The sequence below is a fragment of the Armigeres subalbatus genome, unplaced genomic scaffold, assembly GCF_024139115.2.
Source record: "Armigeres subalbatus isolate Guangzhou_Male unplaced genomic scaffold, GZ_Asu_2 Contig233, whole genome shotgun sequence".
Lineage (NCBI taxonomy): Eukaryota > Metazoa > Arthropoda > Insecta > Diptera > Culicidae > Armigeres > Armigeres subalbatus.
In genome coordinates this window covers 1-25,031 of record NW_026942969.1, presented here as the reverse complement: position 1 = coordinate 25,031, position 25,031 = coordinate 1, and the positions used below count along the sequence as shown (strand labels likewise).

General features: G+C 44.4%; 1 protein-coding gene across 1 annotated transcript; it reads left to right on the top strand.

Moving 5' to 3' along the window:
* Positions 1-634: 634 nt before the first annotated feature.
* LOC134203793 (titin-like) lies at positions 635-21,333 on the top strand (the record flags this gene model as incomplete). Its single annotated transcript, XM_062678644.1, has 11 exons — positions 635-2,312; positions 2,374-2,603; positions 2,673-4,037; positions 4,326-7,124; positions 7,188-13,028; positions 13,089-13,323; positions 13,382-13,553; positions 13,617-13,803; positions 14,787-15,120; positions 15,185-16,508; positions 21,271-21,333. Coding segments are annotated over 11 exons (14,228 nt in total), but the record flags the coding sequence as incomplete, so codon positions are not given.
* Positions 21,334-25,031: the final 3,698 nt, after the last annotated feature.

Sequence of the window (25,031 nt, the reverse complement as noted above, 5' to 3'; positions counted from 1 at the left end):
ACTCAAGCCGACGTGCGCGGTTCCGTTTAAAACCATTGTAAGTGCCTAGAGCAAAACCGAGGGAAAATCCCATGCGTAGAGCTATGAAATTAAACAACATTCTAATGTTTGATTACGATTAAACGATTTTTTTGATATAATAAAATTAGAGCTCTACACGAAATCTTGCATAATGACGGAAATCCAGATGACCTTGACCCATAATTTCAATTTGAATTGTTCTAAAATTAGCACCTAAAAAGTAAACAAAAATAAAGCATTCGTCGTAGACAGGTAAACAAGCGATTAAAACTAGACCGACTTAGAACAGGTACCATTGAACTTGGGGGAATCCTTGCGTCATCGGGCTTGACGTTTTCGGAATCACGTTTCAGTTGGCACATTGCTTCAAAAATGTCTTTGTTACAACTTGTCATACTCTAAATACATGATTCTCGTACATTAAGCTGATATGTAGTCCACATACCTGTAGATAAATTAACCGTATTTCATCGAAAAATATGTACGCACTTGTAGTCGGGAAAAGCTTACGAAACCAGCACTCTGCTCGCTCGGGCTCAGCTGCGAAGATTTAAAAATAGGACAGTCAGTGGTATTAACCGGTGTTCTCTTTCTTATCTTCTCTCCTCTGCAGTGCAACAACAAGGTGGCTACATTCAGCAGACGTCGACACCGGCCATCACCTCGGCACCACAAACGCCATCAGCTCAGCTGTACCAGCAGCAAACACCGAGCTATCTGGTACAGTCGCCCGGTATCCCGGCCGATGCATCACCCCCTGTGTTTGAGCAGATCTTCAAAAACTCCCGCTTTGCGCAGGGTGGCAATGCATTGTTCGAGGGAAAGCTCAAAGGTAATCCTAAGCCAGAGGTTTCCTGGACTCGAAAAGGCGCACCACTTTTCGATTCCTCGAAGCACAAGCTTAGCTACAACCCCTCTACCGGCGTGGTGTCGTTGCTGATCAATCAAATCGGGCCCGGCGATGAGGGCGAATACACCTGCAAAGCTAGGAACGCCGTTGGCGAAGCCATCTGCTCCGTGTTCATCCAGCCAGAAGGTATGCCTGCTCCACAGTTCCAACAAATTAAACGGGAACAGCAATTGCAGCAGCAGGTTTTGCAGCAAAAGCAGGTTACCAGTCAACAGCAATACACTAATGGCTACTCGCACATAGAAGAGGAGTTCAAGGTTGATACCTTCGAATACCGACTGTTGCGAGAAGTATCCTTCCGCGAATCAATCACTCGTCGCTACGGTGGCGAAACGGATGCCCAAATAATCACCACCGTAGATCGGGCTCTTGGTCCACCAGCACCTCCGCAAATTAGTCAGAAACCGAGAAACTCCAAACTAGTCGAAGGATCCGACGCTGTCTTCAGCACCAAAGTGAGCGCCAATCCGAGACCAAGACTGAGCTGGTTCAAAGATGGTCAGCGCATCATCCCGTCTACCGACAAGCATGAAATCACGTACTCGAACCAGCAAGCTACACTACGTATCAAAAGTGCCAACTCTAAGGACTCCGGTCACTACACTCTGCTGGCCGAAAATCCACAGGGTTGCCAGGTCTCGTCTGCTATTTTGGCTATCGAACCAGCACAGGAGCAAGTCGTTGTTCCAACTAGCCATGAAACCATCGAATCAGCAGAAGCTACCAAAGCTCTATCGCCACAATTCGTTACACTGATCCAAGATCAAGAAACAACCGAAGGAAAGATGGCGCGTTTCGATTGCCGCGTCACTGGACGCCCATATCCAGAAGTCGCCTGGTACATCAACGGCAAGCTCGTTACAGACGATGCCACTCACAAGATCCTCGTCAACGAGGCCGGTAATCATTCACTGATGATCACCAGCACCAACCGTTACGATCATGGAATCGTCACTTGCATCGCCCGTAACAAGACCGGAGAGATTGCTTCCCAAGCCAAACTAGTCGTATGCGAACGCGAACAGGTCGTTGCACCAAAGTTCGTTGAACGCTTTACCACTGTCAACGTGAAGGAAGGTGAACCAGTCCGTCTATTCGCACGTGCCATCGGTACTCCGATCCCACGCATCACCTGGCAGAAGGATGGCATTCCTCTGCAGCAGGGACCGGACGTGCAGATCCTGTGGGACGACAATGGTTCCACCACCGTTGACATCCCTCGAGCTAAGACGTCGGATGCTGCTTGGTATCAGTGTACCGCGCAAAACGTTGCCGGCACCACTGCTACCCGGGCTCGTCTCTTCGTTGAAACTCCGAAGGGACCAGCCCCGGAACAGCGTCGTCTTCAACTACCACGGCCAACTAAAGTCATCCAACCAGAGTGAGTTCAAAGCCTTTACAGGAAATCGTGAACACTAATAAGAAAAGCTATTCATTCACAGACCCGCACCGGAACCAGAAGTTATTTTCCTACGTCATGTCGAAAGAGCTGCTCCGCATGTGGCACCGAAGGAAGAAGACCGCATCTACCCACCGCCAAAGTTCACTATTCCGTTGAACGACGTCGCTCAGGTCGAAGGTGGAAAGGTACACTTCGAAGGTCGCATCGAACCCGTCTCGGATCCAACAATGCGTGTTCAGTGGTTCCTGAATGGCAACTTGATTCAAGCAAGTAAGTACTCAAGGCGAGAACATTTTAATAAATACGAGAGCCATGAACCCTTATTTTATCTGCTTGTAGGTTCCCGTGCCAACACGACGTTCCAGTTTGGGTTCGTTGCCCTGGACCTGCTGACCATCGTTATGGAGGATAGCGGCGAATACACATGTCGCGTGTCCAGTTCAACCGGCGTAGCCGAATCGCACGCCATGCTGAGCGTACAGCCAAAGCCTCCGATCGAGTCGCAACACTCGGCAGCCCTGCACCAGATTCAGAACCTGGAGGATTACTCCAGGTACGTTCGCACTGAGAGTATTGAGGAAGTGGTCAACCAGAGACCGGCTTTCACACGCCCACTGCAAGACTTGGGCCAGCTGGAAGAAGGAAGAAACGCTCATTTTGAGGCTCAGATTACTCCAGTGAGCGATCCAACAATGAGAGTGGAATGGTACAAGGATGGCCGTCCGATAACGGCCAGCTCAAGGATCACCGCCATCTTCAATTTCGGATACGTCTCCCTGAATATTATGCACCTACGATCTGAAGATACCGGTACCTACACTGTGCGTGCCGTCAATCGCATCGGCGAAGCTATCAGTACTTCTCAGATTACTATCATCAGCAAGGCTGCCGTTACTGGAGAGTTGGGTATTGCTGAGCAGCAGAACTACATCCAGAGCGTTGAACAGCTGGAACAGTACCAAAAGTATCAGAATATGAAGTTCTACGAGGAAACTCCAGAAAGCACCCAACGTCCGGAATTCAAGACACCCATTTCTGATCAGCTGAACATCCACGAAGGAGGCTTTGCTCACTTTGAAGGTCGCCTGGAACCAGTTAGCGATCCAACACTTCGCGTAGAATGGTTGAAGGATGGTCAGCCGATTGAAGCTAGCTCGCGTATTACAACTTTCTGCAACTTTGGGTATGTTGCGCTGACAATCAAGCAGGTCACAATTCATGACGTTGGTCACTACACTTGCCGTGCGTATAATTCTCTGGGAGAAGCCCACATCACCGGAAAACTGACTGTGGTGTCCCGTCAGGACATCATCGTCGACTCCCAGACCAGCCACATGGGTATGGAGAAAATTCAATACCTAGAGGATTCGTCGAAATATTCTCGTAGCACCAAGGAAGAGCAACAAGTCATCCAAACCGCCCCTCGTTTCCTGGGTCCGTTGAAGGCTACCAACAAGATCGTCGAAGGACAGCGTGCTCACTTTGAAGCTCGCCTTGAACCACAGTCCGATCTGACGATGCGCGTCGAATGGTACCACAACGGACGTCCAGTGATGACGGCCAATCGCATTCAGACATATCACGACTTTGGCTATGTGGCTATGGATATTTTGGATGTTCGCGGTGAAGATTCCGGAACCTATACTCTGGTTGCTACTAATGCAGCTGGACAGGCCCAACTGGATACGCAAATGATCGTCGAAAGTAAGTTTGACCATTCCTCTGCAAGCCGATCCATGAATGACGCTTCTTTTATTTTTCGTCTCATTGTTCTATGTTCAGTAAACTAAACTCCTACACTTTGAACCTCAGTCACTTTTGTAGTAATAGATAGATTTCCTTATTTGATTTTATTGTTAGATTATCTTCCTTTGCTCCACTACCCTGAACGAACTTTCCCTGACAGCTCATTAAAGGCACGTCATATACGCTTTCGCTCTCAAACCCTAAGGGAACACATAAAATCTCTGTATGTATTTCTATTTTTTACAGCTCGTTCAGCCATTGATACCACCAGCATGCATCACGTTGTCGAACGTACTCAGATGAAACAGGAAACTCAGTTTGTCGAACCTTCGTATCACATTGAAGAACTGTGCAAATCCAAGCCAATTTTCACTCAGCCCCTGTCGGATCCGCAACCAGTCGGAGAAGGACGCAACATTCATCTGGAGTGCAAGTTGGAACCGCTGGGCGATCCTACGATGCGTGTCGAATGGTTCCAAAACGGTCGTGAAATCACTGTTGGATCCCGTTTCAAGACCTATTACGACTTTGGATTCGTTGCCTTGGATATTCTGCATTGTACTGCAATCGATTCAGGAGAGTACACCGTTCGTGCGACCAACCAGCTCGGATCTTCACATACTTCGGCCTGTGTTCGAGTCATCACACGATCGGATATCATTACCGATTCGCAAAGTGAGCTAACTCAAGAGCAACTGCAGTATCTGGACGAATCGTCCCGGATGCGTCGAGATGTCTTGGAAGATATTACCGTCATGTCACCGCCGCAATTCGTCCGTCCGCTGCACAATATCGAGACATACGAAGGCACCAACATTCACTTGGAGTGCCGTCTGCAGCCAGTCGGAGATCCGTCCATGCGAGTCGATTGGTTTGTCAATGGACAACCCGTCAAGATTGGTCATCGCTTCCGTCCAGCTTACGAATTCGATTACGTAGCTTTGGACCTGCTCGGCGTCTACCCAGTTGATTCTGGAGTTTACACTTGTCAGGCTCGGAATTCCTTGGGTGAAGCTGTAACGTCTTGCTCGGTTCGTATCGTCGCCAAGAAGGACTTGATTATGGAGACTCAGTACCCAGCGGGACTCGAGAAGATGCAGTACCTTGAGGACATCTCGCGTTACCGTAAGACCGAGTTCGTTGACGAAATAGTCAACATCAAGCCAAGGTTTGTTACCCGTCCGAAGAATATCGATCGTGCTCAGGAAGGAGGTCATGCTCACTTTGAATGCAAGCTAGAACCAGTTACCGACCCGAACTTGAAGGTCGAATGGTACAAGAATGGTCATCCGATCACCATTGGTCACCGGTTCCGTCCAATCCATGACTTCGGTTATGTTGCCTTAGATATCATAGATTTGATCGCTGAGGATAGTGGAACCTACATGTGTCGCGCTGTTAATTTGGTTGGCGTTGATGAGGTCGCCGTTCAGCTGGCCTGCCGTGGATCGCAACAGATTCTGACTACAACTCAGAATGAACAAGGTCTCGAACAAATTCAATACCTGGAAGAAAAATCTAAGCACCATCGGGCAGATCACAGTGATGACATGCCTTCGCAGGCGCCAACCTTCACTACCTCGTTGAAGCACATTGAAATCAAGGAAGGTCAACGGGCTCACTTCGAGTGCCGTCTGATTCCAGTTTCGGATGCTACACTCCGCGTCGAATGGTATCACAATGACGCCCCGGTTAAATCTGGATCTCGCTTCACCGAAACGAACAACTTTGGGTTCGTTGCCTTGGACATCATGGGATGCTTGGCAGAAGACTCAGGAACATACACTTGTCGCGCGGTGAACGCTCTGGGTGAGGCTGTTACTTCAGCTACCTGCATTGTTCACACTCGCAAGAGCATCTATTCGGAATCTCAGCACGAACATGCTTTGTCCAGTCTGCGCTACTTGGAGGACATGTCCCGCTATCAACGCGAGACTGAAGTCGATGAAATTGTTACACAGGCCCCAGTATTCACTCTTCCGGTTAAGGACGTTAAGGTTGCTGAAAACCAAGCTGTGCACTTTGAAGCTCGTTTGGTTCCAGTTGGTGATCCAAAAATGCGAGTTGAGTGGTTGAGAAATGGAGTTCCCATTGAGGCATCCAACCGTATCACAACAATGCACGATTTCGGTTATGTAGCGCTGAACATGAAATATGTCAACCCTGAAGATTCCGGAACATACACATGCCGCGCAACCAACGATTTAGGACAAGCCGTAACTTCAGCCAAGTTGATGGTTCAATCCAAGGCTGCTCTCGATTTGGAAACACAAAACGAGAATGCATTGGAGAAGATTCATCAACTCGAGGATGCCGTTCGCTACTCCCGCAGGGAAGAAGAAGAATATATCGTCACTCAGAAGCCCAAGTTCACAACAAAACTTCATGGTCCAACTAACTTGGTTGAGCAACAGAGTGCTCACTACGAATGCCGAATCGAACCATACCCGGATCCGAACTTGAAGGTCGAATGGTTCCACAATGGACAACCATTGACAACAGGCCATCGCTTCAGAACAACTTATGACTTCGGTTTTGCTGCTCTGGATGTCCTCACCGTTTACGCCGAAGATTCTGGTGAATATACTTGCAGAGCAACCAACCACCTTGGATCGGAGACATCTTCCATCAGTCTGAACGTGACATCCAAATCTGGAATCGTTCGCGATACCCAGCACGAAGGTGCCTTGGAGAAGATCCAATACTTGGAGTGCGACGCACGTTATGGTCGCAAGTCCGACGAGGAACACTTTGTCGCGGAAAAGCCACAATTCGGACGTCCATTGAAGAACGCTAGTGTCTCCGAAGGGCTGCCAGTACATTTGGAAGCTACGCTTACGCCGGTCAACGACCCGACAATGAAGGTTGAATGGTACTGTAATGGTCGCCCGATTCAGCAGGGTCATCGCTTCAAGACTACGTACGACTTTGGTTTCGTCGCTCTCGATATTCTGTACGCACACGCTGAGGACACAGGTACTTACATGTGTAAGGCGAAGAATGCGGTTGGGGAGGCTGTCACGACCTGCGCTGTTAAAGTCACAGGTGAGATTTCTATCATACTCATGAAAAATCCTCAAAATAATTTTATCTTTTCAATGTTTTTAGCAAATGCTGGATTATATTTGGAGACTTTGGATGAACAGCGTCTGCAGAAGATTAAGGAACTGGAGAGCTACCAGAAACCAAAGACACCGGAAGTGGAACCTGCTAAGCAGAAACCTGTCTTCTTGACACCGTTGACCAACTTGGAGAATCTGAAGGAAGGCGATTACGCCCATCTGGAGTGCCGCGTTGAACCGATCAACGATCCGAACCTTAAGATTGAGTGGTTCATCAACGGCAAGGCCATCCGGGCAGGACATCGTTTCCGCACAACCCATGACTTCGGATATGTCGCGTTGGATATTTTGTATGTTTACGGAGAAGACAGCGGAACCTACATGTGCAAAGCTACCAATCTTGTTGGTGAAGCCGTCAGTACTTGCAACATTCGTGTGGTTAACAAACGTAGCATCATTTTCGACTCACAGCATCCGGACGGTTTGGAAAAGATTCAGAAGCTGGAAGCCCAAGCGCGTCCATCGCGTCTGGAACTCGAAGAACCCGATGTCACTGCTCCTCGTTTCGTTACCGAGCTCAGAGGAACAACAGAAATCAACGAAGGTCAAACGGCTCACTTTGAAGCTCAGGTAGAACCGATCCATGATCCAAACCTACGCATCGAGTTCTACCATAACGGAAAGCCACTGCAGTCCGCAGCGAGATTCCACATTACCTTCGATTTCGGATATGTTGCGCTTGACATTCAACACGTTGTTGCTGAAGACGCTGGAGAGTACTCTGTCAGAGCCATCAACGCCAAGGGACAATGCAAGTCGACAATCAACATGCGAGTCACTGCGAAGGGATCGATCATTTCAGATACGCAGCACCCAGAAGGCTTGGACAAGATTAAGCAACTTGAAGGAGCCGCTCCATTCAAGCGTCCCGAGATTCAGGATGCGGTCACTAAGCAGCGTCCAGTGTTCACGCAGCCTCTGCAAAACATTGACTTCATCGCTGAGGGACAAACCGCTCACTTCGAGTGCCGCCTGATTCCGGTTGGTGATCCAAATCTGAGAGTCGAATGGTTCAGAAACGAAAAACCGTTGGAAGATAGCTCTCGTATCGCCAAGCAGCATGACTTTGGATTCGTATCGATGGATCTTACTCACGTCCGCGAAGAAGATGAAGGCGTGTACATGTGTCGGGCCATCAATCCTCTTGGTGAAGCTGTTACAACCGCTTCGATGAGAATTCGTACGAAGGCTAGCATCCAGATGGACTCCCAGCACCCGGAAGGTATGAGGAAAATCATTCAACTGGAACAACCACACGCTCCACGTCCCGAGGAACAGGAAGCTGGATTCGAAAAACCAATCTTCACGCAGCTGTTGACTGGCCCATCCGAACTGTGGGAAGGTCAGCACGCTCATTTTGAGGCTCGTGTAGTTCCGGTTGGAGACGCTAGCATGAAGTACGAATGGTACGTAAATGGAGTTGAACTGAAGCTTGGATCACGATTCCGCACTACCAATGATTTCGGATTTGTCACCCTGGATATCAATTCCGTTGTTGCTGAAGATTCTGGTGTTTACATGTGCAAGGCTATCAATAAGGCTGGTGAAGCTGTATCGTCGACCACAATGAAGGTCAAGTCAAAATCATCGATCGCTGGAGAACCACTGTTGCCAGAGGCCTGGGAGAAGATTCAACTGAAGGAAGCCGCAATGAACCGTGTTCCGGATATGTTTGTGGACACAACTCCGCAACAGGCCCCAGTATTTACTACGCACTTGGAAAGCCACGACAAACTTCAAGAAGGTCAGCACGTCTACCTCGAAGCTCAAGTTGAGCCTCGTGCCGATCCCAACCTCAGAATTGAGTGGTTCAAGAACGGAATGGCTATTACTACCGGAGCACGAATCCGCAGCACCTTCGATTTTGGCCTGGTTACCCTGTCGATCAATGGACTGCGTGCTGATGATTCTGCCATTTACACTTGCAAAGCTACCAACCATCATGGCGAAGCTGTCTCGACTGCTACTCTGAAAATTGAAGGCAGTCATTGGTTGTTGGGAGACACAATGCACCCAGCTTCCGTTCAGAAAATTAGTGATCTGGAAGCTCCACGTGCTGCTTTGAAGGGAACACCTGAACCACAGTACGAGTCGCCGGTGTTCATTACTCATTTGAACAACGTTGAATGCAAGGAAGGCACAAATGTCCACTTCGAATGTAACGTAGAACCGTCCAAGGACCCAACCATGCAAATTGAATGGTTTGTTAATGGCAAACCACTGCCTACCGGTTCCCGTTTCAAGACCACATACGACTTTGGATTCGTTTCACTGGACATCAGCGGAGCATATGCAGAAGATTCTGGCATCTACACTTGTAAGGCAACCAATAGCAAGGGATCTGCATCTACATCTGGATCGTTGAGATGCACGAGCACTACCACCATGTATTTGGATACTCAACATCCAATGGGTAAAGCGGGACTGGAAGCAGTTCAAGATACGGAAGCAGCTCTGGCTAACCGCTATAAGCGTCAAGATTCAGGACCAGAAGGTGATTTCCCTGCACCCAAATGGACTGTTGAGCTACAATCCGAATTCCGCCTTAACGAAGCCGAATCACTGCACATGGAGGGACAAGTTGAACCAAAGAACGATCCAAACCTCAAGATCGAGTGGTACTTCAATGGAAAAATTCTCCAACATGGATCACGCTTCAAGATGACCAACGATTTCGGATTCGTTACGTTGGATTTGACCGATGTCTACGAACGTGATCAGGGCATCTACACATGCAAGGCATATAACTACTCTGGAGAGGCCTTCACCTCTTCAACCGTGTACTGTGTAACCAAGGAGAGCTTGATCGAACGTACCCAACATCCGAAGGGTACCGAAGGTTTGGAGAAGATTCAAGATCTGGAAGATTCGCTGCGCAGACAAGAAGCCGGACAAGCCGAAGCCGATGGAGGACATGCACCACGATTCACATCCGAGTTTGTTGCCGTCGTTAATGTTGAAGGAGAAATCGCACACTTCGATGCTACGCTGATCCCAACTGGTGACCAAAGTATGGTCATTGAATGGTTCTACAATGGTAAGACCTTGGAGGCTAGCCATCGTGTGCGAACTGTGTATGCCTTTGGAATGGTTGTGCTGGAAATTCTTGGAACTAAGATTGAAGATTCGGGAACTTACAGTTGCCGCGCCACCAACAAGTGGGGAACGGCTGAAATAAGCGTCGAACTTGAATGCGGTGACAAATCGGCTGGACAGAAACCGCGCTTCACCACGCAGATTCAGAACTTGGAAGGCCTCAAGGATGGCCAATCGGCACACTTCGAATGCACATTGGTTCCGGTTAACGATCCGGATCTGAAGGTCGAATGGTTCCACAATGGTAAACCATTGCGCCACTCCAACCGTATCAAGCCTGTCTCCGATTTCGGATACGTTCTGCTGGACATTGCCTACGTCCAGAGCCACGATTCTGGCGAATACATTTGCAAGGCTTCGAACAAATATGGCGAAGATACGACTCGTGCCACACTCAAGTGCTACGGAAAGGGGGGAGTCTACTTGGAATCGCTGCAACCCGATTCATTGGCTAGAATCCGTGAACTCGAAAGCCATGCGGGTATCAAACCAACTGCTGCCGGATCACCAGTCGGAGAAGCACCACGATTCGTTACCAAAATCTCCGACATCACCAAGCTGGTTGAAGGACAAAGTGCTCACTTTGAAGCTAGACTTACTCCAGTTACAGATCCAGATCTGGTGGTCGAATGGTACTGGAATGGACAGAAACTGCCCCATGGTCATCGTTATCGCACTTTCCACGATTTTGGCATTGTTATCTTGGATATTTTGTATTGCTACGAGGAGAACTCTGGAGAGTTTGAGTGCCGTGCAACGAATAAATATGGCTCGGACAGCACCAAGGCTACACTGAAGTGTGTCTCGAAGGCAAATCTGATTCTGGACTCACAGCTGCCACGTGGAATGGAAGGTGGATTGGAGAAGATTCAAACCCTGGAAGATTCGTTGGTTCGTACCCGCGATGAGCGTGAGCGTGTTGAAGGAGGACGAGCTCCCGTGTTCACTGTACCACTGTCGAACATCGATAGCTTACGCGAAGGTGAAAGCGCTCACTTTGAGGGCAAACTTACCCCAACTGATGATCCGAAACTTAAGGTTGAATGGTTCTGGAATGGTAAGCCGCTCAAGACTGGATCACGTTTCCGTACCTTCTGCGACTTCGGATTCGTCATTTTGGAAATTTCGCCCGTTTATCCAGAAGATTCTGGAGAATACTCGTGCCGTGCTTCCAATGAATATGGTGAGGCTGTCACTACATCTACGATGAAGGTCCAAGGCAAGCGTAGCATTATCCTGGAATCTCAATTGCCGAAGGGAATGGAAGGAACTATTGAACGTATTGCAGAGCTGGAAGGACTTGGAATTCCACATGGAGGCCTTTCTCCGGATGACGATTCTGGCAAGCCACCGGAGTTCATCACTACGCCATCGGATCAAACGCTAACAGAAAATTCATTGGCTCACTTCGAGTGTAGATTGACTCCAGTTAATGACCCGAGCATGCGTGTCGAATGGTACCACAATGGTAAGGCCTTGTGGGCTGGATCCCGTATCAAGACGATCAATGATTTTGGTTTCGTCATTCTGGAAATTGCTGGATGCTACCAACGCGATTCGGGATTGTACACCTGTAAGGCTACCAATAGTCACGGTGAAGCCACTGTGTCGTGCAAATTGACCGTACGGGGACGACAAGGTATCATCATGGAACCACAGCTGCCATCAAACTTCCGCACTGGAACGGAAAGCATTCAGAAACTGGAAGAGCAACTGCACAAACGCGAAGAAATGATGGCCGAAGAGGATGAGGCACGTCCACCCAAGTTCATTGTTGAGATCAAGGACAATACTGATGTGGCGGAAGGTGGACCTGTTCACTTCGATTGTCGCGTTGAACCCGTTGGAGATTCGTCGATGAGAATCGACTGGTTCCACAATGGAAGACCGTTCGCTACAGGGTCACGTGTGCATATGCTGAACGACTTCGGTTTCATTGCTCTTGATATGGATTATGCTTACGTGAGAGACTCTGGAGTATACGAGTGTCGCGCTACGAATAAATGGGGAACAGCATCAACTACTGCAAAGGTCACCGTGGTGTCGCGTGGTGGAATAATCCTGGATTCGCAGCTACCAGAGGGCATGACCGCTTCTAAACTGAAAGAACTGGAACGTGGAAAGGTTACTCTGGCTACTCAGGAAGAGCGGACTTTCGGACCACCGAAATTCGTATCGCAGATCCAGTCCACCACGATCGATGAAGGTGAAACGGTTCGCTTCGAATGCCGTGTTGAGCCTAAGGAAGATCCTAAACTGCGTGTGGAATGGTTCCGCAATGGAAAGCCACTGCCAAGTGGACATAGATACAGAACTATCTACGATATGGGTTTCGTCTCTTTGGATATCCTGTCGGTCTACATAGAGGATGCGGGAGATTATGTCTGTCGTGCATACAACGATCACGGTGAAGATGTTACCAAGGCCCATGTCAGTTGCAAGAAGCTTCCTTCTATCGTACTGCAGAACCAGATTCCGAAGGGTATGCAGAAGTCGGAAACATTGATGCAGATGGAAGCCACGATCAAGAAGTACACCGAAGAGATCTTCCTCACCGAAGATGATCTGTTCGATCCGGATAGGAAGCAGCCACCGCGCTTCGTGACACAAATCAAGGACCAAACAAGCTTAACGGAGATGCAGGCCACTAAGTTCGAATGTCAACTCGCCCCGGTCGGTGATCCGAACATGAAGGTGGAGTGGTTCTATAATGGCAAACCATTGCCGTACAGTAAGTTGTGACGGAGAAAATTGGGTAACAGAGTTTTGTTAACATTGTAAAATATTACAGAGAATCGCTTCACACCGATTTACGACTTTGGGTATGTTGCAATGAACTTCGGATGGATCTATCCCGAGGACAGTGGTGAGTATCTTTGCCGTGCCACGAATTTGTACGGAATGGATGAAACCAGGGCCATCATCAAGACGACTGGCAAACCAGGTATCATCTACGACTCCCAGTTGCCAAAGGGCATGAAGAGTATTCAGAAGATTCGCGAGATGGAGGCGTTGTGGAACCTAAAGTAAGTTGAAACGCGGTGTGGGATCTAGGTGAGCTATTCAACTCATTGTTATCCACAGTATTCCAGAAGTTATTGATGAATCCCAGAAACCGAAGAAGGAACCAGCTTTCGTGAGCCGTCCGGATTCTATTGAAGTCGAGGAAGGTGAATGGGCACGCTTCTGCTGCCGAGTGACCGGTCATCCGAAGCCGAGAGTGATGTGGCTCATCAATGGACACACTGTTGTCAATGTGAGCTCTTCGTAAATCTTAATAAAACGTGTACAAAATTAATTAACAAATGGGTTCTTCTAGGGTCAACGCTACAAACTCACGTACGACGGTATGTACCACTTCGACATCCCGAAGACTCGCCAGTACGATACAGGCAAAATTGAAGTCATCGCTCGCAGCTCCGTCGGCGAGGCTGTCGCAAGATGTGAACTGAAGATTACTCCACGTCATGACGATTACCGCGGAGTGTTGAAGAACTCCCCAAGACGTAAGTACCTCATGATACGAAAACACACTTACATCTAGGTTACCAGAAAACTTCTCTACTATCTCACTCACACTACCGCAATAAATAAAAGAACCAACGATATCAGACAATATCGCAAACATTAAAGCTTTACTTCCGGAGTTTTATCTCTAAGAAGAGTTTGATTTAATACACACTAACACGACACGCTTCACTTTTGGGAGAATACTAAACAAATTTTATCAATGGCACTGAACTATATTCACCCAGTAACAACAATCAAAATCATCCCGACTCGATTGGGAAATACACTATTGTAAAAATGAACATCCACATAAAAACACCAAATACCTTATCCCGAGATCCCTTGAAATATCCCAACCCTATCAACAAGCTGCTTTATATTCTCCGCTGCGAGTATCTGGGAGCTGCTTCAACTGTATTGAGGAAGACACCTAGGAAAGGCACCTTGCAAGGACTACAACATTGCACTGCAGACTAAGTATGGGCATATGGATTCTTGTCATAGCTGTATTCTAATGGCCGTGGTAACGAAGTTCCCGGGTCTGCTACGTACTCCTCTGCGTCATGTCTATTAGATATCGGTTGCTACCATTTCAATAGTTGTATAGAGCTTTCTGTAAATAATCATTCTTAACTCTATAGCGACTTTTTTATGTTTTTGGTTTAGCCATCCACGCATGGTGAGTATTCTGAATTGGATGGCGGAGCTTCACAAGCTATTTCTCTAAATAAATGTTGTTTGAGCTCATGATTGTAAATAATTTTTAAGCATTAATACCTTCGCAGCGCATGCGTTTTTTTCAGCGGGTTCGCCCAGGTATTCTCGGGTATTTAAACTCTCCGTTAGCTGCGTAACCAAATTTTACTCTAACGAATCTTGATTGTTCTATTGCTCTCTACAAATGGTCGGAGTTTGCTCCGCACTAACCTAGCCTAACATCAGGCCACAAAATGTTTACCACTTTACACTTTGTCTCCAGCCTGGTACGATTACGACCTGGTCTCCTACCAGAAGAATCGTCTCGATACCGACCTGGAAGTTACGCTGCAGGAGGAATCCAAAAAGAAGAAGAAGGGTCTCAAGGCTCAACATCTGAAGCCAAAGGAGAAAAAGGAGAGCGAGACCGAATGGCAGAAGACTGTCAAGAAGAAGAAGAATGAAGAATACTACAACAAATTGGCCCAGGTTGAAAACGAGCAACTGGTAAAGGAGCAACGTCTCCGTGAAGAGAAGCACCAGTTTGCTATTCCAGGAGATAAGGTGGTCGGTCAGTCACTCGCTAAGGGAATGGCATCTGCCTATGAGGAAACTCTGTGAGTTAACTGTCTTCATAGTTTTCACTTCTTGACTAAACCTTTCCCTTATTTACATTTTCAGAGATGAAACCATCGACACCTCCGAGACGACTACCGTTCCACGCAAGAAGCTTATCCCGGAACCACAAGAAACTTCCGTTCAGGGCAAGGAAGTGCACGTATCTCAGCAAAAGCAAACTCAGAAGGAAGTTTACGACGACAAAGAGATAATCCGCAAGATAACGGCCACGGAAACTACAGAGGTTGAACACAAGGGTACGACCCACGAGCGGATTGTAGAAGGCCCTGTTAAACCTGCAACTCCGCCAGTGTTCACCAAGAAGATTCAACCGTGCCGTGTATTTGAAAATGAACAAGCCCGCTTCGAGGTTGAGTTCGATGGAGATCCAATGCCGACTGTCAAGTGGTTCCGCGAAAACTTCCAAATCAACAACTCGTCAGACTTCCAAATCCATACCTTTGGCACGAAATCCGTATTGATTATTCGTCAGGTGTTCTTGGAAGATTCGGCAGTATTCGCCGTAATCGCAGAGAACCGAGGAGGTACCGCCAAGTGCAGCGCGAACTTAGTCGTTGAGCAGCGTCGACAGCAGGGCCGAGGAGGTGTAACTCCACCCAGCTTCGTCAACACCATTTCCGACACTAGCGTCACTGCCGGTCAACTTGCCCGCTTCGATGCCAAGATTTCCGGAACGAAACCACTTGACGTGTACTGGTTGAAGAACGGCCAGAAGATATCGCCGAACATCAAGTACAAGGTTCTGGAAGAGGACAACACCTACACGTTGCTGATCATCGAAGCGTACAGCGAAGACGCCGGAAAGTATGAATGCGTTGCCATCAACAGTGCCGGAGAGGCCCGCTGCGACGCAGCTTGCAATGTGGAAACCCCGCACACGCCAATCATCGAAAAGCCAGCCACGCCCGGAACCGAGCGTCCACCGAACCTAGTGGAACCGCTGAAGGACAAAACCGTCCCGGAGGGCCAATCGGTTGAGTTCCGCACGCGGGTCACCGGCAAGCCAAGTCCCACCGCCCAGTGGTACAAGGGCGACAAGCAGATCAAACCGTCCAAGTACTTCCAGATGACCAAGGACCGGGACTACTTCACGTTGATTATCACCGAGGCGTTCCCGGAGGACGAGGGCGAGTATCTGTGCATAGTGTCGAATGCGGGCGGCGAAGTGCATACGACGGCCAGCCTGAAGGTGGTAACACCGGGCATTCAGGACACGGTGCCGAAGCTGACCGCCATGAAGGACTGCCTGATCGAGGAGGGCGCCCCGGCGCAGTTCAAGACGCAGATCGTTGGCAAACCGACGACCAAGATGACGGTGCAGTGGTTGCGCGAGGGTCTGTTGATTCCCGATTCGCCCGATTTTCAGGTGAGTGAGAGATATCTTTCCTTGTTATATTAAGCATCTTTGAAACTATTGCATTCATAGAACATATCACAAACAAATTGTAGTAAAAAAAGTAATTATTAGTATCAGTGAAAAAAAGTATATTATTTTTCAAAATGTATCAATATCAAAATAACTAAAAAGTATATATGGCTAAAACAATCAGACTGTAAAAGATGCCCAGTGCCACTCCACCCTGCAGCCAATTTCGTTTAGTACAATTAGTACAGCTGGTTATACAGTAGCCAAAATTTCTCAGAGGAAATTCCGGAGAATTTCCCAGAAGAAATTCCAAATAATTTCCAAGAAGGGTTTTTGAAAAAGTTGGCAGAGAATATTTCGAAGAATTTCTCAGAGGGAATTCCGAATAATTTCACAGAGAAAATTCCGAAAAATGTCCCAGAAGAAGCTCCGAAGAAGTTTCCTGAGGAAATTTCGAAGAATTTCAGAAAAGGAATTTTCCAGAAGAGGAAATTCCGAAGAATTATCCAGCGCATACTCCGAAGAAATTCCCAGAAGTATATTCCGTAGAATTTTCTAGAGGGAATTCCGATGAATTTCCTAGAAAGAATTCCGATGAATTTTCCAGAGTAAATTATAAAACAAAAAACAAAACCAGAGAAAATTCCAAATAATTCCCCAGAGAAAATTCCGAAGAGTATCCCGAAGAGAATTCGCAGAGGACATTCCGAACAATTTTCCAGAATAATATTTTTAAAAAATCGCATGGGAAATTCTGAAAAAAAAAATCCTAGAGCGAATTCCGAAGAGTTTCCAGGAGTGAAACTCAGAGGGTATTCCGAAGAATTTTTCAAAGGGGATTACGAAGAATTTCTCAGAGAAGATTCCGAAAGCAGAGGAAATTTCCCCAAGTAAATTTCAAAGACTGTCCCAGAATAAATTTCGAATAATTTTCCAGAAGAAATTCCGAAGAATTTCCCAGATGGAATTTCGAAAAAAAATCCCAAAGGGAATTCCGACAAATTTCGCAAAGGGAATTCTGATAACTTTCCTTTAGAGGATCCCGAAGAATTTTCCTGGGCAAATTCCGAAAATTTTCCCAGAGGAAAGTCCAAAGAATTTCCTACAGAAAGATGCGAAGAATTTCTCAGAGGGAATTCCGAATAATTTCTCAGAGGCAATTCCAAACCATGTCCCAGAGGAAATTCCATAAAATTTTGTAAAAAAAATCCCAATTTCCCAGAAAAAATCCAAAGACTTTTCCAAAGGGAATTGCGAAGAATTTCTCAAAGGGAATACCGAAGAATTTCCCAGAGTGAATTCCGAAAAAAAAATCCCAGCGAAAATTTAGAAGAATTTTACAGAGGATATTCCGAAGAATTCCGAAACATTTCGCATATACCCTTCGATAAATTTCGTAGAGAGAATTCCGAAGAATTTTGTAGAGGGAGTTACGAAAAAAAATCCAAGAAGGACTTTCACAATAAAATCCTAGGGAAAATTCCAAAGAGTTTCCCAAAGGGAATTCCGCAGAATATCCCAGAGGGTATTCTACAGAAGACATTCCGAACAATTTTCTAGAGCAGCGGTTCTCAACCTGGGGTACATGTACCCCTGGGGGTACTTTTGCTAGTACAATTCCAATCAAACAATATAGATAATATTTCGATAGTCGTGTATTTTTCAATTTCAAAACTTTGTCTTGTACGTAATATGCATAGCGATCAGTAAATCAAAGCCAATTGAATCCTGACCTCCACAAGCAAAGGCAATGGTTACAAAAGATCGAACGAATGAACAATCTTCTTTGCAATCTACCTGATCGAAACAAAATGTTGAAGAATATGTTAAGAATATGTTTCTTAACTAAAATCTAGAATTCAATGGTTCGAAAGCCTTCGATTGAGAGGCATCCAGGTTTTTTTTTTTTCTTAAAGCTTGGTTGTTTCGTTGCAAGAGGATTAAAAGCATCTTTCTACGCTTCTCGGGAGCGTTCTTCCAAGCTGCTCGAAGCCCATTTTTTAGGAGGCCTCTTGAACGGTCTGGAGGACTTTTTACAAAAGGTCTGGAAGCCTCGTTTTAAGAGGCTCGGAGGACTCCTTTCAAGGCTCGGAAGGTTCCTTTCAAAAGGCTCGTGAGCCTACTTTTAAGATTATCCTTTCAAGAACCTCGGAAGCCTCCTTTCAAAAAGCCCGGAAGCCTCCTTCAAGAGGCCCGGATGCCTCCTTTCAAGAGGCCCGGAAGCCTCCTTTCAAAAGGCCCGGATGCCTCCTTTCAAGAGGCCCGGATGCCTCCTTTCAAGAGGCCCGGATGCCTCCTTTCAAGAGGCCCGGAAGCCTCCTTTCGAGAGACCCAAAAGCCTCATTTCAAGAGGCCCAGACGCCTCCCTAGTAGCACACATGTTCCATAGAGGTTACTATAACTCACATGTTACCAAATTTAGTTGCGATCAGCAACCATTTTTATCAGACTTGCGCTGCTCGGGCCCCCTTTCAAGAGGCCCGGAAGACTTGTTTTAAGGGGCCCGGACGCCTCCTATCAAGAGGCTTGGAAGCCTACTATCAAGAGGCTTGAATGTCTTCTTTTAATAGACTTGGAAGCCACCTTTCAAGAGGTTTGAAAGCCTTCTTTCAAGATGCTCGTAAGCCTTCTTCAAGTGCCACGGAAGCCTCCTTTCAAGAAGATCGGAAGTCTTTTTTCAAGAGGACCGGAAGCCTTTTTTAAGAGGCCCGGAAGCCTCGTTTTAAGTGACCTGGACGCAGTGACGGGAAATGTCATTTCGATGTCATGGGACTAATTTGCTAATATCTTTTTTCACACATTATTTACAATTATGTTTTTTATATAAACATGTAGCCCTCAAAGGACCCTATAACTTTTTCTATTAGGTCATTTCTCTGAATCAGATATTGGCGGCGTGAGAGCCGAATTAGTGTCAAATGACATTAATGTCATGACATTCCGTGACATTTTTTAAATTTTGCTCTCATGGCTTAGACTTTGTATTTAGAACAATGATCTGTTCGACAAAGTTCTAGGATCTTTTAAGCATTAAATGTTAATCTAAAAATCCGAATTGATAATAACTTCTGAAAAAAGTTATTAGCAAATTAGTAATTACAATCCCACGACATTTTTTTGACATTTCCCGTCACTGCCTGGACGCCTTCTTTCAAGAGGCTTGGGAGCCTTCTTTTAAGAGGTCGAAAGCCTACTTGCAAAAAGCTTAAGAGGATCGGAATGTTCCTTTTAAGAGGCTCGGAAACCTTCTATCGAGGGACTCGGATGTCTCCTTTCAATTAGCTTAAAAGCCTAGTTTCAAGAGGCTCGGAAGCCTCCTTTCAAAAGTCTCTGATGCCTTCTATCAAGAGGATCGGATGCGTATTTCAAGAGGCTCGGAAAGCACCTTTGTAGAAGCTCGGAAGCCTCTTGCAAAGGCTCGGAAGCCTTCTTCCAAAAGCAAAAAATAGGGTGGACCTCAATTAATGCAAAAGTTCGAAGGGGTACCTCTTATGAAAAAGGTTGAGAACCGCTGTTCTAGAGGACTTTCGAAAAAAATGAATGAAGAAATTCAATGAAAATTTCACAAAATTACCCCAAGGAAATAACAAAGAATTTCCCAAAGGAAATTTCAAAGAATTTTCAGAAGAAATTCCGAAGAATATCCCAGATGGAATAACGAAAAAAAAATCCCAGAGGGAATTTCAAAGTATTTTCCAGAGGGAGTGCCAACGAATTTCCCAGAAAGAATTCCGAAGAGAGAAAAGAGAGAGAGAAAGAGAAAATTCCTTACAATTCCCCAGAGCAAATACTAAAGAATTATCTAAGGGAAATGACGAAGAATTCTCTAGAGAGTTTGTCAGATAAGTGATGAACTTTGTACTACACTTAAAAATCACTTTAATAAAGAATTTAAAAAAAAAGTGTGTCAGATAAAACGACGGAGAATTTTCAAATAAAATTCTAATGAAAATTCTGAAAAAAAAACAGGAAAATTACAAATAATTTCCCAGAGAAAATTTCGAAAACTTATACAGAAGATATTACGAATAAGTAAAGAAAAAAGTAAATTCTAAAAAATTTCACCGAAAAATTTACAAAGAACATTCCAGAGGAAATTCCGACGAATTTTCATAAATAAAATGCGTAGATTTTCGCTGTGGAAAATATAAAAAAAAAAAACTCCAATAGCGATTCCGAAAAACATTTCTTGGAAATTCTTAAGAATTTTTCATTTCAAATTCCGCAGAATCTTCACTGAAAGAACTCCGCAGAGTAAATTCCAAAGAGTTTCCCATAGGAAATTCCGAAAAATTTCCCAGAGGAAACTCCGAAGAATTTATCAAAGAAAATTCAAAACAAAATCTCAGAGGAAACTGGGAACATTCTCCAAAGTTAGAAAGTGAGTAAAGTAAAGTAATGGACCCCTTGATTTTGTCTAAATTGGCTGCTGAATGATATAACCTTTGGATGAATTTGCATTTATTTTTTGCCAAAATTTGAAAAGTAATGGACCCCTTAAAAGTAATGGACCCCTTAATTTTGTCTAAATTGGCTGCTGAATGATATAACCTTTGGATGAATTTGCATTTATTTTTTGCCAAAATTTGAAAAATAAAATAAACATTAATTTTTGAACTCACAGTAAGCTGCCAAAAAAGCACTTATAACAAGTGTAATAACAAAAATATTAAGCTCGTACCTATGGTTATGTGATATGTAATCTTATTTATTGATCCATAGTTTTTGTTTCGAATTTTTTTTTTATTTGTTGAAAATCCAGATAATTCCACTAGCGGTGATAATGCGTTTCTCGAAACACTCGAAGCACATCGCCTCAGCGTAAGAGATTCCAACTGTAATTGCCTACCTTTACCTTTTCAGGGCGGATGGGTCATATTTGCCCTGCTCGTTGGGCGTCCGTCCTGAAAGGGTGAAGGCGTTTACTGACGCTTGCGTTATAGATAAATAATTGGTCAAAGTTACCCCAAATTGGAAAAAAAAACTCGACATCAAATAATGTTTAAACAAGTTATCAAATAATCAAGAACAACAGCCCTTAACGTCTGACATGTGGCAGTACTCGTTTTGAAAATATGAAAAAAGCCATTATTTAACTTATGGGGGAAACATTTAGAAAACAATAAAAAAAATTATCAATGTTCCCCCGGATTACGGTAGGTATTTATATTTACGAATTGGTTAATATAACTAAATTCCTATTTCCCAGCTTATAACAATTGAATGGATCTGCTGTCCTCATTACACGCACGGGGGCCATTACTAGGTACTAATTCCCTAATTCCGAAAACGTTCTCAGAGCAAAATGCAAATTATTTCTCAAAAAAAGTTCCGAAGATTTTTTCAGAAGGCCTTACTAAAAATTTCCCTTCAGGAATACGAAAAATGTATCCGGAAAAAATCAGAAGAATTCCAAGAAGAAATTCTGAAAAAAAATTAATTCCGAAAAGTTTCCCAGAGAGAATTTCCTCATTTGAAAGATTTCCCCATGGAAATTCTGCGAATTTAGCTGAGGAATTTCCGACTTATTTTCGTGAGAAAATGCTAATAGATTTCACTGAGGAAATTCCGAAGGATTTCATTGAGGAAATTCCGGGAAATTATACTCATCTTATGACAAGTGAAAACATTCAGCTAAAAAGCTCTAAATAATTTTCTAATCCAAAGTGGAAACACCGAAACTTTTCTCTGAGGAATTTCCCTGTGGCATTTCGAAGAACTTCACTGAAGAAATTCCAAAGAATTTCCCTGAGGAAATAACAAAGCATTTCTTTGTGGAAATTTCAAAAAAAAAATCCGGTGGAAATTCCACAGTTTTCACCGTAGAAATCCCAAATAATTTTCTAGTGGGAATTCTAGAACATTCACCTGTACAAATTACGAAGAATTTCCCTGAGGAAATTTTAACAAACTTTCCTGTGGGGATTGCAAAAAAAATCCCGTGATAGTTCCGAAGAATTTCCGACAAAAAATTAGTACAGTATCCCTAGAATCTGTTTCTGAAGTGACTTAAGTCTTCCTATTTTATGTTTGAATTATTCATTGGCTTTTATCGGTGAGTACACACGCACTAACCTCAAAGTAGAAGGGAGCAATCGAAAGCAATGAAGAATAGAACTGAAAGATATCGCAAGCGAGCGACAAGTATGAAATTAAAGTAAGTATAAAAGGTGAAAGTGTGCAGAGGGCCATCAGAGAACAATATTGATTGAAATCGCTGTTATTTTGCCTAACTTCCACCCATGAACGGCTTGGCTGATAGCGTGGAAACTATCGAAACGACGTTACTTATAAGATTTTTACACATACCACCCCGCACGCTCCTACTTCGCCCAAGCGATCGAGATCGAACCGCAGTTTTTTATATAAACTTTTATATAAATCTAAATATATTAAGGTTGGTCAAAAAACACTTTAAAAAAAAAACTGATGAGCCGCCCTCTTATTCGGTTCTATTTGATGCCCTGATGCTCTTGACACAATTTCAGCCAAATCGTTCTATTCGTGGTTTTCAGCATTACATTCTGTATTAAATTCTTCAAAATCTGAATAAGTATCATCGTTCATTGTAAATTATGCCTTCCAACTGCAAATCACTGTTTTTTATGTTTCTGCATACATTTTTCATATAAAACCAACGAGTTTAGCACCGCCAAAACGTTGACCTATTTGGCTAAAATTTTGTCCAGAGCATCAGGGCATCAAACAGAACCAAATTAAAGGGTGGCCCATCAAAAAATTTCTATACTAATTTGAGCTACCCTAGCTGGCTTAGAACTAGATAAAACAATAAACGATTCACAAACAAGATTAATTTAGTAAAACTGGCTCATGATATCAATGGGTCATTTTATAAATCAAATACGAACTGTACATCAATATGAACATGTTAGGCCTTCTCTATGTATTTCTTTAAAAAAGACATGGAAAAAACGTTTATTTTTACTCTTTTTGAGTTAATGCCAACTACTACCTACATCGAACTTTTTTTCGCTCCTTCTATCAAGTTCCATTTTACTCTTATGAATCTTTTTCTTCATAATACACGAAATTTATCTTAAAAATAACAAGGACAACCAATGCTAATTGCCCTTAGATTTAAATAACTTTCTAAAAACATTTACCGAAAGACTGTTCGACCAGTAGCCCTCAACAGAGTTACAAATCATAATATGGACTTTATTGATATAAGACATAAAAGAACAAGCAAAAATTTGCATCGACATAGCTTTTAAATAGCAAGATATGCTATGGAGAAAAACAATCTAATAGCTCGAGATATTAATCACTTCATACAAAAAGCATAACTTGATATCCATATAATACTTCCATGCAGAATTATAATTTTTTTTGTTCAACCTTTTATCTCTAATATCAATTATGCCCATATCTAATTTTTCTATCAAATCACAAAAAAAAAAGATTTTATTGAGTTATTTTCGTTTGCTCGGGTAGCCTCCATCGTCATGTCAATCCCATAAAATACTGACAATGAATCATCTATATCTATCCCACACTCCATCATTGGATTCGCTTTCATCTTCTCCTGTCACAATAGTTTAAATTCACCGTGAGAAAGTGCAAACATGCCACCAGCGATGCACATTCGAGATGCGCAAATTCACTCGGCACCACATGCTATTTTCTGTTCAGATTTCGGGTATGTTAATTGGAAGAACCTGAAATAATATCCACCTTTATGGCGAATGCTTCTGATCGTCATCGTCGTCCATTTGGGGCGAGTGGGCGTTCATTGCCACCACGTGCATCGCACAAACCGAACCAAAATAGACCAAGTTTGAACGTTTTCGACTTTGTAGGTGATTTATAATTTATCTCACCTGTAACAACTGAAATGAGAAAATTAGACGATATTTTATACGTTCGTAAGTGAGACAAGTCCATTGCTTTGAAGGGCACCTCAAGCTGTTGACGCTTGTCTAGCATCCTATTTACCTGTCAAGAAGGTATCAGGTCCAAAGTAAAAACGTATTTACTCAGGTCGTTAAAGAAAATGTCACTAAATTTCATGGACATCGTGTTCGTGTCTAGTTTAGCTAGTGTTACACGGAATTTTGGCAAACGAACGAGATTTGTTTATTTATTCCATGACAACTGAAGCAAAACTGATTCGAAATGAAGGGAAGAATGTGAAGAGCGATGCTACTTGGTTGTTCATCGACCGTGCGAGCTTGTTGAATAACTACTTATTGGACTACTCGAAATGGATGGACTCCAATAAGTTATATGTATTTTTAAATATATCTAGATGGTGCATGATTTGTTCTTCACTAGCAATTAATCCAAAAATTAATTGTATAAATGCATGCCAACTTGGGTGATGATTGATGATTATTCGTTAAGGACACTTCTTCATTGGCATTACATCGCTTAGTGAGACATTGCCACTTCGGAGTTTAGTGTTCATTAAGCACTTCCACAGTTATTAACTGCGAGGTTTCTAAGCCATGTTACCATTTCTGCATTCGTATACCATGAGGCTAACACGATGATACTTTTAAG